This window comes from Nymphalis io, chromosome 8, assembly GCF_905147045.1.
Source record: "Nymphalis io chromosome 8, ilAglIoxx1.1, whole genome shotgun sequence".
Classification (NCBI taxonomy): domain Eukaryota; kingdom Metazoa; phylum Arthropoda; class Insecta; order Lepidoptera; family Nymphalidae; genus Nymphalis; species Nymphalis io.
Window position 1 is genome coordinate 12,641,985 of NC_065895.1, and position 17,528 is coordinate 12,659,512.

Genomic DNA, 17,528 nt, shown 5'->3' on the forward strand with positions numbered 1-17,528 from the left:
TAGCCCATATGCTCGTCCACCTTCCTATTCTATAAAAAAAAAAAAAGTTAGCTGCTATTCATTGTCGCCAAAAGAGGGAAAATTGAGAATTGCATCCGTTATTATTGGATGTGAATGTGAAAGTTACAATTACGTAAAAAATCGATTATCTTGACGGTTAATTATTTTTAAATTACTTTTATGATGACAAAACAACAAAACAAAATGATGATTAAAGATTTTATTTACAAAAACGTTTTTGTAGTATTTTTTTTTCTTCTACTAAATCATGGGATATGATTGCCTAGATGGGGAAATCTCCCCTGGTAAAACCTAGGGTAATGCCGATCATTTTTGTACGAGTTGTGATTCTAATGAGAGTAATTATAATATAATAGATAAGTTATATGCTATGCTTACCCCAGTCTTGAATTATTAGTCTTAGTCTTTGATGATATTATTCACACATGGCCATTTGATCCCAAACTAAGCAGAGCTTGTACGATGGAAACCGGACAACTGATATACTACATATACTACTTTTCTTTTGTAAATACATACTTATGTAGATAATTACACCCGTACTCAGGACAAACAGACATTTATGCACACAAATGTCTGTTCTGGGTGGGAATCGAATCCACAACCTTCAGTGTGAAAGGCAAGTATCTACCAACCACGCCAACGGCCCGTCTACATGCCCATTACTCTTGAATATGTCGCTTTGACTCCGACGTTAGGCTGCCATGCTGACACGCACATGTTACTTGATGAACATAAAAATGAAAAACTCTTTGCTTATCTTGTACTTTATTGTTTTAAACGATTTTAGCCATTACAAGGCAATTTTAACTTTATACAAAACTAGGCTTTTAAACTCATAACACCAATCAATCTTTCTTTATATTAAAAAATGCATACAAAAAATATTTTCATTCAATTTTTTTTTATAAATATATGTTAATTTAACAACAATAACAAAAAAAATTCAAATATAAAAAGGCAAAAATAAAATAAAAATTGTTAAAAATATCTTATTGAATTCTATTTTAAATAATATTTATGACCTTATTATTTTTAATCTATTGTATGTTATACTAATTATGATTATGGTCAGGTAAAGAAAAAATAGAAAAAAAAAGAGATCAGATAATAAGTAAAGTAAATAGTCTTAACAAGGAATGAGTTGATTCAGTCAAGAGTTAATTGTGTCTTTTCCTTATAATAGAATATTTGAAAAATTATATTCTCGTTTTAGACGAGTTTTCCTTAACTTCAAAGAGTTTTCTTACAAAATAGACTTGCAGTGTGCCTGTTGCCGCAACAGCTATAATTTGAATGAAAGACCACCTGAAAAATAAACCGTAGATATAATAAATCAGTGCTTTAAGTTACAATTCGGCAGCCATTATTAAGAGATTAAGAATTAATTAAAAAGAACTATTTCACTGTCCAGCGGAATTAAACAATCATAATTTATGACTTATTTATATATTCTTGGTATTATTGTTGCTGTGCAAAAGATAGTAGAAGTGAGTTCTCAAATATATTTCAATTATAAAAAAGAAAGAAAAAATTTTTGCTGATCTTAACAGATTTTAATTATGCTCAATGAATAATGTTGCAGCTAAGAAGTTTACGAGCTGCTGGGTTAGTCTGTATAACAACCAGGCCCAAAATGGTGAATTAGCAGGACACTTGACTCATTTGATCTATAATTGTACGTTCAGCTGCTCAAGATCAACCAGGGGCTGGAATAACTAAGGCCGAATGTCTATGTGAATAATCTCAAAATACCGATATGAGAGTTTACCAAATGACATCACATAGCATAAGTACTAACTCTTACTATATGATATACAATTAACTTATACATACCTTAACACATAAGCATTATTGTCGACTAGTAAATTATAATCTCGAGATTCTCTTGCTCTGGAATGATATTGATATTGTAATATGTCATTGACATTGCGCTCGACAAATTGTATTGAATTCTGAAAAAAAAGAATTAAGTTTTAGTTAAAAGTCATTATTATCTTTATGACAAAAAAGAAGACCTTTGCCTAATACAATTATTTCTGATAAACATGATTTGTTTTTTATTTTATTTTAATAGAATCTCCAAGCAAGCTTTAAATAGATTGTTCAAATGTGATACATTTTGAAATTCTATAAGTATATTATAAACATGGAGTAAAATATATCAAAATTAGTAGTGCTGTTTATTCAAAATAAATGTAATGTAAAAACACTCACAGTAAAATTCTTGATATTCATGTCGAGTTCCTCTACCTCCTTTGCATATTGCTCCCATTTATCGTACCTAATCACAGAAAGGTACAAGTTGACTAGTTTTCCTGCAAACCTTGAGAACTGGTTGTCTATACACACGGCATAATAACCACCAGAGCTCGACTGGTCGGCATACTCAGCACTCTGGCGCCACTCGTATGGGTGCACTATCTGTCCATTAGGGTGCCGAACCGCAAACCCACACATTCCGTCGCCTCCTTTTAACACCTACCAACAAATCAAACAAAATCTATTTATTTATTGCTAAGTTAAATTATCACATATGCACTAGTTAAAGAGAAAGGCTAATTACTTGATAACTCGCGTAAAAAGTAGCGCCCTGCTGGACATACTGAAAATAACAATCTTCTTTGCCAGCGTCAATGTGTACTTTGTAATCCATGGTCACTGCTGGTAGATTTTCGTACCATGGTGTCGGTGACGACGAAGATGATTCGCCGACATGTGATAAAATTGTAAATATTAGTGTTATTAAAGAAAACATATGCCACGTCCTATGAGCCATTTTTTAAAACTGACGTGGGTAATGAAAATGAAAAGTAAAAACGGTTGAAGTGTCAAAATGACTTTTGATTTATATTATTTGTATTCTGTGTGATAAGAATAAGAATTAAATAAAAGAATAAATAAATTGATTACGACAAAGCATTTGATCATAACATTCCGTTCTACATCATCTATTAGCCATTTCTAACAAGAAGCATTCCGTTCTACATCATCTATTAGCCATTTCTAACAAGAAATACATATAAATGTACGATAATTATAATTTAGTCTAAAAATCCAGCATTTCGAGTCCTTGTTAGTCAACGTTCCATATTCCTATTTAATAAAGATTATACTTATTATTTAAGTATTTATAAGTTTTATATTTTATTTAATAGTTCTATGTTGTTTCTACCCCACAAACGTTATATAGCTAAAGAGACCATACATCCATTTTTAACGCATTTCTAACGAAAGGTGAATGAATCAATCTGTGTTGATAACACAATACGAATTGCAGAGAAAATTTTCATTCATTAAAATGTTGCTTAATATCAAATCTAAAACTATTTTAAGTACAGATCTATATACCAATATAGGACATAATTGGCTGAATGGCTTAGCACAATAACTTGTCCTGTTTTCTTGAAATAACTAAATTAAAAAAAAAAACATCGTAATCAGCTGTTCTGTGAGACAAATATGAATTTATATGGATTATGACTGTTTAGTAACAAGACATAAATTATAACTATATTGAAATTTGTTGATATAAATAATGAAAGCTAGATATTTAACATTCTTCTCTTATATAGGTACTAAATTTAGGTTAGTGTCTGTTCAAATGTTCTATCATAGCTTAAAATTTCCTCTAATTTAATATAAAAATAACGCGACAGGTCTTCAGAAAAAATATGGCTTAAAAGTGGTCGTAACTATCCTGATACTGAGAGCGTCCAAGGATTAATGGAAATATCTTTACTGAAATTTAAGCCTTTAAATTATCCTAATATATGTCTATCGAGTCGGTAAGTGTTTTTATTTAAACAATAAAAACAACGTGAACCGTAATAAAACTTAAATCGAATATTTTTAAAACAGTATATATAATATAGTTATTTATACTGTCCTAGACTTCCAGTTATAGGTATTTTAATTCTTATAGCACAGACGGTGGAGTGCATGCATTAAATTCTAGTGCACACTTTGACTTGGAAAGACGTGGAAACCAAATATATGATACACAATTCATCATCCATGAGATGAATAGCTTTTTCTTCAGGAATCGAATAAGTATTTACGTTAAAAACTGCCTACGAGTTAATGATGATTTTAATGCCAGGTTTATAGCTACCTCAAGGACATATTTGTACAGGTAAGTTAATAAAATACATCTTCTATTTGAACATAATGTTAATAAGACGGAGAACTATATACTAGTACATATATATTAATGAACTGAGATTATCTAATGTAGAATAGAGACAAAAATGTATACACAGATATGCTTGAATTCTTCATCTTGATGATGACAGATTAAATAAGGTTCTTACCCTTTATTGGAGAGGCAGCTTTAACCCAGCCCTGGACCATTTACGGGCTTTTAAATAATATTATACCACACTATCATGACAGAAATTATTGTTGCATTTTATGAGATATATGCTTAATACATAAACAGCTAATTGGTTCAAACTATTACCTGCTAGCAAACTCTTTGAAAAACTGCATAAGCTTGTTATTGCATTTTACTTATATGAATTTGACGTGCCAGTTGGTGTCGTTGGTAGAAACTTGCCATTCACACCAGCTTGTGGGTTCGATTTCCATCCAGAACAGACATTTGTGTGCATGAACTGTTTGTATGTATTTACAAAAGAAAAGTAGTATGTGTGGTATATCAGTTGTCTGGTTTCCATACTACAAGCTCTGCTTAGTTTGGAATCAGATGGCCGTGTGTAAATAATGTCTCAGGATATTATTTATATTATTATGAAATTTCTTAAATATATGTGATTTAATATTTTCAGATTAGCAATACTAAAACCGGAGGTTCAGATTGATGAAAATAATTATACTATACCATCATTGACTCCAATAGAAGAATGGAAAAGGTGTGACTTTATCAGGTAAAAAAGTCATAAAGTAATACTAATTATTAATTATAAGCTTTAAAATAATCAAGTCTGATAATTATGGAGCCTACTTATAAGTTCTTTCATCATTAAACAAAGTGATTATAAATATTATCAGTCATGTGCAATGTCATTTCATAGAATTCAGCTGCGGTATAAACCTGAACCTTTATAATAATTATGTCTTTCTGACTAACTGTTGTCCATAGTGGGCGATTGCCCTTTTAGATTTCAAAGCACTGTACTGTACTGTAAAAAATGTGCACAAAATGGGTCTTCTTCCTTCCTTCTTCTTCATCCTAAGTAAAAATGCTTCCAGTAGTTACTGAGAATTTTGTGATACCCAATAAAATTTAGTAGATGGTATTCCAGGCTCTAGCCATATGCTAGAACAATGTAAAGGAATTTCAATACAAAACACAGATGTTTGAAAACCTCAATCTTTATATTTTTGTTTATCCTAAATTTAAGGGTCTATCTGACCTGTCAATTTCCCTCATTTATGGGCATTACTTATGAGTTTATGACATTTTCTTTTAAACCACAGTGAAGTTATTGCCGTATAATACATATGGAGTAAATGATTATATCTGACAACTTCCTTGCAGATTAAAACAATTTGATATAGAAAAGTTCAAGAAAGGTGCTAATTATCTAGTAGGCTATCACGACTTCACAACTTTCAAGAAATTTGATAAATTGAATCAGAATAAGCACAACCGACGTACAATTAACTCAATAGATGTAAGGCCAGGTCAGCCTTGTGTCACCACATACACAAGTCAAAGTAATAATTGTTTTGATTACTGGGATATAACAATAAAAGGACGATCATTTGTACATAACCAGGTAAATTAATATATTCTTAATAATTATAAATGTAAATGTATCTATAAATTAATATTAAAAAAATGTAAACTTGAAAAACTCAGTGTTGCTTACTCTATTTGAATCTGCAACTTAAGTCTTCATCAGACTATCGAGTCTCAGCCTAATACTGTTTTCAAACACCAGGGCGGGCCAATAAAAAGTTATTGGGTTTAGTCAAGAGAGTCTCAGTAGCAGAACCGTCTGGATTTTGATGGTGTTGACACGCCTTTGCCTCGGAAAGCACGTAAAACCGTCGGTCTTGCGCCTAAACTCTTTCCAGTCCCAGTGGAAGTGCACTCGTGTTTGTGCACTCAGTTGTCCGCCGCAGTTGGTTATTCTCCCTTGAGATTGGCTGTCTTAGCCGAAATCGATCAGCAGTTCGTCATTATTCCATTTTATTTTCAGATACGACGTATGATTGGCACTCTCATATCAGTCGGGACGGGCAAATTGAAACCCGAGGATGTCAAGGTGATGCTACAGGTACCGTCCAAGCATTCCTGGCACAGTTTCATACAGTGCTGCCCTCCCGACGGTCTGTACCTGTGCAACGTCGAATATAACCCTGAAGACTTGCTCTACGATCCAAATAGAAAAATTACACTTGAATCGGAAAAAGCGAATGACAATGAGTTTCTTGAATGAACTAAAGAAGCAAAAAGAACGATTAAGAGGAACGGAAACGGTAGTTACGCGCGCTGATGGTGTTAAGTATCTCGGAGGTTCTGGAACATTGGTGGAATCTAAGTCACCTGGATTCGTAGTTGATACTAAACCAGACGATGTGCCAGTACTCATTGTAGACTATCTATACATAGGTTCACAGGATTGTGCAGTGAAATGTGTATTAGACAAATATAATATTAAGCATGTCCTAAGTCTAGGGATAGATGTAGATATTTCTTTTATAAACCATAAGTTTGTTCATATTTTGGATCTTCCAGAAACAGACGTTAGGTCCTCTCTAGTTGATTGTTTGCCATTTTTAAGAAATGCTGTTGAGAGTAAGCAAAATGCGTTAATACATTGTAACGCTGGTGTATCTAGAACTTCGATGGTTGCCATTGCTTACTTAATGCAATATAATTTTTTTGATTATGAGATGGCTTACAATTTAGTAAAGGGGAAGAGACCAGCGATACAGCCAAACGCTGGATTTAAAAAACAACTATTGTCAATGACACCAGGCCAAATAATACCATAGTCATTCTTTCGATTAAAAATTTATAACATGTTTATTTTATGTTATATTATGTTACATATAATGTAATTTTTTATTATAAATATATTTCTCAATATGTGTTTTCTTGTAAACCTGATAAAAAACTAACTCGTACTAAGCTCTGTCGAAAAAAATACAATAAGATTTATTACGTTAAATTTGTATTTCAATGATATATACTAAGATTATCGAATAAAAATTATTATACAAAAAATTAAAAAGGTTGTATTTTTCTCAATTCTTTTCAATGACAGGTTGTAAAATAAAATAAAAAAAAAACTACATTCAAAACAGAAGTTTATTCACTAATAAATAAGGCATTAAGTACGATCATCAGTCGTGTAACGTAGCAACTGCAATAACGTCTTACATCTATGCGACGAACACCAGGAAGCGCTCTAAGGTACAGGGTTGTAAAGTAGCACCAACATCACAAGTACTTTTTTAATATTTATATAGTTACTATGTTAAAATGTGTGCTTAGTTCAAGTAGGCATAAAAGCGAACATCTACTTTCAAATAACACGTATTACACTGCGGTGGGATTTATTGATTGGGGTCTATAATTCAATAGTGATATTTATATATATAGAAAAACAACTATAACCATTTTTTTGAGGATCTTTAGGGATTTTTAATCAGTATTTTGTCCTAATCGTTATTATATAAAAATAACTCAGGTGATAATTAATTTGAGATATTTGTAAGCAGATGACCGCTTTATTAAAGAGTTTTATGTATATATTTTGTATAGCTTGGCACATCCAGTGAATCTTATATAAACTTAAATCTATTTGTCATTTATTATACTATCTTCTTACATTTGCTAAATTGAACTGCGAATGCAGATAAAATAGTAAAGTAATCATTATTTAAACTGATTAAAAAAGTATGAAATAATTGTTTAATATTGATATTTATCTTAATTTTAATTTAGTGGCTGCACCAAATTGGGGAATAATAAAATCTAAAAATCTTGATAGCAATAATTATGACCCTGCAGGATTTGCACGCCGATATATTTTTTTTTCGTTTTTAAAACTCAATTAAATATATTAATCAATAACTATTGGACGCAATATTTGTATTTAACATATAACAACTATAAAACCAACCAAAAAAATGTAATTTTTATAAGATTCTAATTTTGAAAAGTTATGGAATTTAAATATTTAGTGACAATGAGATATTAACTGATTCCGTATAGATAGCGGAATCTACGATGATGCGCTCCACTCGTTGATTCTAATCGCTACATTGCAAGCATAGATTTGAACTATAACTCTTAGAATTAAAATTTTTATTTTAACAGTTGAAGACATTTATCTGCCAACCTTAAAGATACGAATACATCGTCTTATTCAAATACGTGACAAAAATATAACAACCATATATAATTTAAGACAATGATAATTTCTTAACAACCGGAATGTTAATTTCGAATCACAACTCATCTGTTTCGACTAAATTAATAATTCATATTTTCAGCGACATACTTAAACAAATTGTTTTGGCAATTATAATTAGTCAAAATATCAATAATTAAAATATATAAAAAAAAACATCAAAACAAACTTTAAAATTACTTCAATGATAAATTGTAATAACTGAGCAAATATTTTGCCTACAGAATAATAAAAACAAACATCCTCATATGACTGCTCAATTTTTGAGTCAATTACAATGTACCTTGGTAGTCTTCTTGTAATGTAGCTCCTTATGACTTGTTTTTATCTATAGCCTATTCCAACCACAAGAGGAATAAATCCAAATAAACAACTTTGACATCGATATTAATTGACGCGATATCATTGATCGAGATCTTGAATAATCTATGATATTCACTATGGATTCGCGAAAAAATGGCGTTTTCAATGTCCGCGAAGTTATAATCGGAATTCCGTAAGTTAAATTAATGTGGTTATAACTAGTTCAGTGTAATAGTGTTATATAAAAATAAAGATTAATTAATCAAGAACTGTTTATAGTGCTTAATACAACAGAACAATTAGAAAATCGCATGCAATTTTATAATCTACGGTTTGTTTACCTTTATTCTTACTCCGATTGAAATAGGGTATACTTACTATTCTATATATCAATAGTACACTGATTACTGTTGAAAAATATTTAAATCACTCCAATACTGTATAACAGATGAGCATTTGTAGAAAATAATAGGTTTTTCAAACAAAGAAGGAATTGGCTTTTGCTGGGTTTCGAAATTGTGCAGCCGCAATAATCATTAGATTCTTGATAACGCAAGCAAAGTTGGGAATTTATACAAATATAATTATATTTCATTGATTATTATTAAATTCATTATAAATTCAGTTTGTATTAGTAGTAAAAAACAACAAACGCAATATTTGATAAATTTAACATTCTGTTAAAGCTTAAGTCATTTACCCTTATTTTGTAAACATTTTAAATATATTTAAAAAAATTCCATATGTATGATGATGATAATACTCAATGGATTGACTACAGAGATATGAAATGTACATAAAATAATATAAATACATTTATAAAACACTTCATTGTTTAATTATTTATAAACTATCCAATTTTTCATGTATTGATGAGAAATGTTTGGATATATTTTCTTTCTACTAATTCTATTGAATTGAACTATAAAAACATTATTTATTTTAAACTTTATGGTATTCATAATAATGTATATATTTAAATCAATATTGTAATTACTTCATTAAGTACAACTATGACCAGCACTCAGTCTTCGACCTTCTAACATCTCAATTGTCAATATAATCGTTTATAATCCACTTATATACAGATAAAAAAAATCATTACACAATTAACAACACTTTCAATTGACTTTAATTGACAATAAAAATTGACTTCCCAACAATATAAAAAAAACATAATCTAAAAACATTAAAAAACTTCTTGTACTTCTCTGTCCTATCATTATATCTTATATATTACAAAATGGTACCATCGCTTTTTATTTTGTCTTTTAAATTATTTAAAATTACTTGTATCATTTTAAAAAAAACTTATGAATGTCTTGGAAGCTTATAATATCTGTCACTTTTGTGTTGCTGCTTTATAAAACGCTTTATTTATTCAAAAATACTTAGGTAGCAGAAAATATTTATAATTTAAGCAACAACTTAACGGGATATAAATATATATCACAAAGTATTCAAGGCACATACTGGCAATAAATTTAATAAGTACAGCAAATAGGCAAAGGACCAACAACTACGAACGAAGGATTTGAAGCTTTAATATAACTTGCAACATTTTTTTACTAATTTCTCTTGCACTAACTTACTTATAAACAAATATTAGCTTATATGAAATGCATAAAAAGTCTTTAGTGTCAGTCAGCGCCAAAATTATTAAGTACGTTTTCTTAGAGTACATTATATTTTAGTAAAATTAAATATATATAACTTTTTGAAAATATAGCGACAACATGGGTCTGTATAAAAATTACATTTACAAAATTCCTGTTCAACCAGTTATATATGGCTTGATCGAACATATAACAAAATTTCAAAAAATGTATACACCTAAATATTTAATTAAATTAAAATATGGTAAAAACGTTCGAACAGGAAACATCTTACGAAAACGAACAATGATATTTATTAAAACTATTGTAAATGAGTTAGTCAGTTATTAGTTTACCTGTGTGAAGACAATCGATAGTGGAGTGAGTTAAAAGGTCTGTAGATTTTGAGTGCTCCAAAGACCTAATAATTTAGGGTAGCAGCAGTTGTCAGAAACTCTTCAACGTGAGACCTCGTGCTGGCAGGCTGTTGGCCTTCGCCGGTGCGTCTCTCGCCTGCGAGTGTGCAACTGCTATGCTTAAGCATTGAGCCCATTCCTCTGCATTTTTCCCGTCTTTTGGCTTCAAGATGAGGGTTTGATCGCCCGTAAAAATCTCAAAAGCTTTGGGAATATTGCGAGCACCTCGTGACACTTTAACCGAACGAATCTGATTTATGTCTATACTCTCGCCGCCGCTCTAGAATAAAATATATAAAAATGATTGTTATTCAATTAAGATAAGGATTTTCAAATGATGACGATGAGTTTAATAATTTCAAAACAAGGTCAATGTGAACACTCACGGCTCCCTTGCACGAGAGATGCGCGCCGGACAGCGTGAAGTACCTCGTGCGCCAGCGCCTGAACAGCCGCCAGCGCCCCTTCTTCTCCTTGAGCTGGCCCTCGATGACGGGCTGGCCGTCGGCCGCCAGAAAGCCCACTGCGCGCTCAGGATGGTTGCACAGGAAGCAGCCCCAGGGCGCCTGCGTCGGCGGCACGTCCGTGCGCGTCGCGTTCACCTCGAAGACGTCGAAGAAGCCCGCCGCCCGGAGCTCGTTGACCAGCATCTCCTGCTCCTGGAAACGGATCGCGATGAGCCCGGCGCGGCCGGCGAGCCGACGGCGCCGGGCGAGGTCGCACCTTGAGACCGGGGAAGGCGCCCGTGACGAGCGTGAGGAAGGTCTTGTTCTCGCACTTGAGGATGTCCCAGCAGTGCTTGAGGCTGGCCACGGTGGGGTCGCGCGACGACAGCGCGGCGGCGTGGCGCGCCTGCAGCGCCAGGAACATGAGGTGGATCCACACGCGCGGCAGGCGCGTGCGCATGGAGAAGGCGGCGCGCGCGTACAGGCAGTGCGGCCCGCGACGCCCGCACGCGAACGACAGGCGCGCCTGCTTCTTGGAGCGCCGCTCTGCACACACACTCGCGTTAGCGGGGCCTCCCGGGTCGCACGCCGCCCGGGGGGCCCCGCCCCTCACCTTCGATGGTGCACTTGGCGGGCGGCGGGATGCGCACCGACACGTTGTCCATGTACGCCTTGATCTTGTCCAGGTGCTTCTCGCAGAAGTGCTGCACGGTGTCCCGCATCGGGTACGGCTCGAACACGCTAATTCTGTGGTTGGAGTTGGAGGTCGAGTTGGAGTTGCTCGAGTTGATCATCGTCACGCTCGTGTTGTTCGCCCGTCGCGAGGTGACCGTGACGGGACCGACGGGGACGGGATTCGGCCCGCCCGCGACCGAGCCAGGCTGAGTGGGGAGGGGACCGATGCTTGGCGAGGTGGTGATCACTGACACCTGTCCTAGCGCCGTATTAGAGTGCTGAATGGAGACGGATGAGGTCGGAGCGAGGACGTCGGAAGATTTTCCGGAAGTCAATGGATTCACAGATATCGATTGCGTTTGGAGAGAGGAAGGTCCCGAAATTATCGTGGGCCCGGTATTCTGAAAATCAATTATTAAAACTAGCGTGAATGGTCATAATGAAGAATATTTTTAAATACGATTTACTATAATAATAGTTTTTCTTAATATTTCTTTATGTATATAAACAAATAGAATTGATTTTTGTCTATGATTTCAAAGTAACTGCCACTTTTAAGTCGATATGGCTATATGCGAATTAACAAAACCAAAACATCTTTTTATTTTAGACTAGTATATAGTATATAATAGTCGAATAGTTTAAATATTTTATATGTATAATTAGTTTTTAATTAGTACAATCTGTTTCTGGCGTGTTTAAAAATAATAAATATTAATATGAAGGTATTAAAATGCGAATGGTCACCGTGGCCGGTGCGGGTCCGATATGTATGTTGTGTAGATGCCTGGCGGGTCGCGCTCCCACCGTGACCGCGCCCTTCGAGCCCGCCTTGCCCACACCTGCGAACACGTCACTACTATTCATACGGTCAATGGTATCAAGTCGTCGCAAGACGTTCCAGTCCGAAGAATAATCATTTTGTATTGCTATTGCCTGAAGATATAAATATACAAATAAATTCAATACTTTTCGATACCTTGCGACTTGGTTCTAAACATAAATGATAAGGAGTAATAGCTAACGTATCTTACTCGGCGGAGGATTCGCGGCCTGCTGGGCGTTGATCTGTTGGGATGACGACAGGCGCGTCATACTCTTATGGAGACCTCCCACTGATCCGCCTGGAAATATTATTTTATTGAAATTTATTTTACGATTTAAAAGGACACCATTTTTACATTATATTTGATATTAATAATATTTAAGTAATAAAGTCGAAGAAACTTTCTAACCGGCAATATTCAATCGAGTCATACTTCGGTGTGAGTTGGGCCCCGGGTGTAGCCGCCCAGTGCTGCGCGAGTCACCGAGCTTGGCCCTGCGCGTGTAGCCGGCCGCCGGCGCCGCGACCGCGGGGCTCGCAGCGGGGGGCGCCGGCGACGTGGGCCCTCCTAGCTTGACTATCGTCACGCCGCCTGGCGTTCTGTTCACTTCACCGTGGCTTGACTTAGGTCGATTGCTACAATTAAGAGTGATCAATTCGAAGTACGTCGAACATGAGCATGCACTTTTACAACGACAGCGGCTCCGCTCCTCACCTGTTGTTGGCGCGAAGCGCAGCCAGGAGACGATCAGTGAAGAGCGCAGGGTAGGCGCTGCACAGAGCTGTTGCTTCTCGTAATAGAGCGGCCTGTTCCGGCCATTCGGCGCCAGACAGCCGCTCTACCACGAAGTTTAAAGCTTCTTGAGCTCGTTCCTGTAAATATTAATAAATTATTTTTATATATAATATATTAATATATCAATAAATAAAATAATGTGCGCGCAGGTCGTGCGGATGACATCATGAAATTCACTCTGTCGGTATATCCGAGGGTTAGGCAGGGTACGTAGTGGACATGGTGGCATGCGAAAGCGATTCCGTGGCGCTCCACGTCAAGACGGAAAGGGTACCGCTGGTTTTTGTAAGGGGTATTCCGATTTTCGGATCGCACTGGGCGCCTAGGACACCGGCGAGCCCCACATACCCCCTCCACCGTGGGGGAAACGCGTAACGTGTTATTCCAGCGAAAAAAAAAGGGGTACGTAGTGGCACTCACCCTGCTGGTGTACCCGAGGGTGGCGAGGATGGTGGCGACGAGTGCGGTAGCGCGGGGGGAGGCGTGCGGCGCGCGGGACGCTCGTCTCACTGCTGCGGTGTGCTCCGCCACCAACGACGCACGACTGCGACTCACACTAGCTATTACCTGAAACGGAAACATCATACGCAATTTTAGATAATCACTATTTTCTATTATAGAATAGTAACTGGCGATAAAAGGGTATTCAAGAGAGTGTAACTAGGGAGGTATTGTAATATGGAAGTAGTTTTACCTGCAATAGATCTATACACATGCACCCAGGATCGTTTTGACTTGCAGTATTTGGGCATAAATATGACAATAGCTGTGGAATCGCGGTCTTCAGGGCTTCGGGTCTTCTTGCCGCTATCTGTTCAAAGAGCGCAAATAGTGAACTCTTCTCTACGGGCTCGGCATGTGGCAAGAGAGATACCAGTGCCGTGACGTGACCTTCAAGTGGCTCTGGACATACTTCGTACAAGTTCGTGAGGATTCGACATAGTGGGTAATTACCTGAAAATTAAAAATATACTAAAGTCACGTTTGATCAGTACTAAAAAATTTGTATATGACAATTAATATAATTGTATTACTAGTAAAGAATAAATTGATTGTACCCGACATAATAGAATCCATGATTGTCTGAACATGGGGTTTTAAGAGTCCTGCATGATGTACTGCAGCTAAAGAGAGATAACGGGCCATATGTCGCGATATTTCTCTATTTCCTTTGTGCAGGAACTGGACCGCGACAGGCAGGAAGAGTTCCATTACTTCCGCGTTGCCGCTGGTTTCCTTGTCAGACTGAAGAGGAAATGAAACCTGAGAAGGTAGGCTTATGTAAATTACAACTGACGCATTTATTAAATTTTACGTTATATAACTTCATGATATATAATCTATACTTGTAGTAACAAATGTATAAGAGGTGCAGAATAATATCACATGCATACATTTAATTTCCCTCTATTATGATGTAGGATGACTTTTTATTTGATAACTCACCAGAACTATACAAGCAATGACGTCAGACGCAATCTTGGCATGTGGTGGGTCATCATCACGTAAATGGCCAACAGGCATTAAGTTGTGGTGGAGACATGACTCCAGCAAAGCAACTAGAGCCCCGCAATACTTTTCTAGAGTACCCGTCTCCTTTATACATGATGTCACTCTTGTCACACATATCTCAATAAGAGCTTGGTCACGATCATTTCTGATATAATCTGGTCTGGACGATATGTCTGTGATTTGTTTTAACTGAAAATAATTTTAAAAAAACACTTAAAAGTTACATGTTATTATTTCAACATAATTGTTAATTAAGGAGCAATTTTTTTCAAAAAAATATTTTTTTATATACAGTTTAAATTTTAAAAATTATAAAAGTTAAATTTTTAAATTACTTTTGATTTTTTTTCTTTCAATTTAAATATTTTAGTCATATTTTATAATCATACAATTTACTTTGACTTAAATCCATGTTGTGACTGTCTTTTAATGGTATTGTAAGATGTATTTAGCACCTAAGCACAACATTATCGTACATCATACAAGTACAACATATTGAAGACATTAAACTTTCTTAACAAATACTATTATTTTATACATATATCTCTCACTACCAAAATGTTAGACAAAAGATGAGATACACAATACACAAATATATGTCCAAATCTATTGATTTTTGTTTTGTTGCTGTGATTGGTTGAGTTACTTCAATATATATTAATGTTATATAATAATGTTCTTAGTATTATATATTGCTATAGTTCTAAGGTATAGAAAGAATATTTGATACTAGAAATTAAGGGTGCCGAATACAATGCAATAATGACGAGCCGATTAGAGCGGTTGGTGGATGCTTGCCTTTCACACTGAAGGTTGTGGGTTCAATTCCCATCCAGAACAGATATTTGTGTGCATGACCATGTTTGTTTGTCCTGAGTCTGGGTGTAATTATCTATATAAGTATGTATTTACAAAAGAAAAATAGTATATGTAGTATAACAGTTGTCTGGTTTCCATAGAACAAGCTCTGTACAAGCTTAATTTGGAATCAGATGGCTGTGCGTGAAAAATGTCCCAGGTTATTATTATTATTATATAATATATCGGAATATCAATACAGCACCATACAATATGACAACATTTAATATGACATTTAGCACAAACACTTTGTATCATATTCCTACAAAAATATATCATTAACATATTGTATCAAACTATGGATTGCTATTGCATATTTTATGATATATTGATACAAAGGAAAATGTTGAGTATCGACAAAGATTTTTTTTTTTTTATAGAATAGGAAGGTGGATGAGCATATGGGCCACCTGATGGTAAGTGGTCACCAAACGCCCTTAGACATTGGCATTGTAAGAAATGTCAACCATCGCTTATAGCCAATGCACCACCAACCTTGGGACCTAAGATTTTAAGTCCCTTTCTGCTGTAATTACACCGGCTCACTCACCCTTCTAAACCTGAACACAACAATATCAAGTATTGCTGTTTTGCAGTAGAATATCTGATGAGTGGGTGGTACCTACCCAGACGAGCTTGCACAAAGCCCTACCACCAGTAAAGACTAAACAATACGACAATAAAATAGCCAGTAGAACACTTTTTTGGGTCTCGCTATCGGGAACATTATGGTAACTCACATTATGTGGTTAGCAATGACGAAATAACAATGTAAACAGGAAGACATGAATACTTTTACACAGGTAGCCCATTCTCTCAATTGAAAGTCATAATAAAAAAAATGAAAATCATTTATATCTTACAAAGAGATTATGATTAGATTATCTTGATATTACAGTATCAAGCTTATTGATAGTAGTAATATATTTCCTCAGCTGACAGTTGCCAAGTAAATGTTGATATTTTGATCAAAATATTAGATATTTTTTCCTTTCAAGCATAATGAACATTATGAAAGGAAAATTTAACTTAAAGACATTTTAATTAAAAGTATGTATGTATGTTTAAAATATAAAATTTATGCACTACGATTTGCAACTAACACGATAAACAAGTTTCGTAACTTACCACTTCATTCAAGTCGTCTACAATATCGGCATCCGGGATAGCGAAAATATCACCAGCTCGGGTCAAATCCCGCTCTGTTAGCACGTGTTTCAGTAATTCGTGCATACTGCTATCTTAACTTCCACATAAATTCACAAACATACAGGATACACCACCAACAAACACCTGACTGTACACATTAACACGACATCCTACATAAACCTACATAATTTTACGAATAAACATCAAACATTTTATTTCATTTTTCCATAGTTGTTTTAAAGCACTTAAAATTGCAGTTTCTAGCTAAGTAAAATTTAAATAGTCTTATTAAAGAATTTAATTCGTGATTTATAAGAGGTCTAATTCGTTCGTTCTGAAATCGAGAAGGTAATTCAGTCGACTTGTCGTTGTTTAAACGTCAATCAGTCAATGAACTTAAAAATCGGATAATCGGATTTCTAATTTTATTTTATAAAAAACGATCAAATACGTAACTAAAAATAGAAATGTTTCACTAATGGTTTTTTAAAAATAATTTTTAAATATAAAATTTATGATACTTAAATAAAAATCTAAA

General features: G+C 34.8%; 4 protein-coding genes across 6 annotated transcripts; 2 read left to right on the plus strand and 2 right to left on the minus strand.

The window, feature by feature from the left end:
• Positions 1 to 898: 898 nt before the first annotated feature.
• LOC126770090 (transmembrane emp24 domain-containing protein 5) lies at positions 899 to 2,828 on the minus strand. Its single transcript, XM_050489248.1, has 4 exons — positions 2,588 to 2,828; positions 2,239 to 2,502; positions 1,858 to 1,976; positions 899 to 1,329 (listed from the first exon to the last, which is right to left on the minus strand). Exons 1-4 carry the CDS (start codon positions 2,798 to 2,800, stop codon positions 1,221 to 1,223), a joined length of 705 nt encoding a protein of 234 aa, XP_050345205.1. The 5' UTR covers positions 2,801 to 2,828; the 3' UTR covers positions 899 to 1,220.
• A 615-nt stretch (positions 2,829 to 3,443) lies between these two features.
• LOC126770050 (tRNA pseudouridine synthase-like 1) lies at positions 3,444 to 6,431 on the plus strand. Of its 2 annotated transcripts, none has more exons than XM_050489192.1 (6): positions 3,444 to 3,596; positions 3,681 to 3,809; positions 3,947 to 4,156; positions 4,812 to 4,910; positions 5,525 to 5,765; positions 6,192 to 6,431. In XM_050489192.1, exons 2-6 carry the CDS (start codon positions 3,748 to 3,750, stop codon positions 6,429 to 6,431), a joined length of 852 nt encoding a protein of 283 aa, XP_050345149.1. In that variant the 5' UTR covers positions 3,444 to 3,596; positions 3,681 to 3,747. The 2 variants fall into 2 exon arrangements, with proteins under 2 accessions (XP_050345149.1, XP_050345148.1); XM_050489191.1 differs by having other exon boundaries at positions 3,454 to 3,609.
• On the plus strand, positions 6,415 to 7,066 carry LOC126770104 (dual specificity protein phosphatase 19). The gene has a single exon (XM_050489266.1). The coding sequence runs from the start codon at positions 6,415 to 6,417 to the stop codon at positions 6,988 to 6,990; it is 576 nt and encodes a 191-aa protein (XP_050345223.1). The 3' UTR covers positions 6,991 to 7,066.
• A 2,534-nt stretch (positions 7,067 to 9,600) lies between these two features.
• On the minus strand, positions 9,601 to 17,278 carry LOC126769961 (protein melted). 2 transcript variants are annotated; one of them, XM_050489003.1, is made up of 13 exons: positions 16,970 to 17,278; positions 14,918 to 15,172; positions 14,530 to 14,734; positions 14,166 to 14,425; positions 13,892 to 14,038; positions 13,391 to 13,548; positions 13,109 to 13,311; positions 12,875 to 12,973; positions 12,597 to 12,691; positions 11,788 to 12,250; positions 11,452 to 11,720; positions 11,115 to 11,387; positions 9,601 to 11,008 (listed from the first exon to the last, which is right to left on the minus strand). In XM_050489003.1, exons 1-13 carry the CDS (start codon positions 17,072 to 17,074, stop codon positions 10,760 to 10,762), a joined length of 2,781 nt encoding a protein of 926 aa, XP_050344960.1. In that variant the 5' UTR covers positions 17,075 to 17,278; the 3' UTR covers positions 9,601 to 10,759. The 2 variants fall into 2 exon arrangements, with proteins under 2 accessions (XP_050344960.1, XP_050344959.1); XM_050489002.1 differs by having other exon boundaries at positions 12,884 to 12,973; positions 13,085 to 13,311.
• Positions 17,279 to 17,528: the final 250 nt, after the last annotated feature.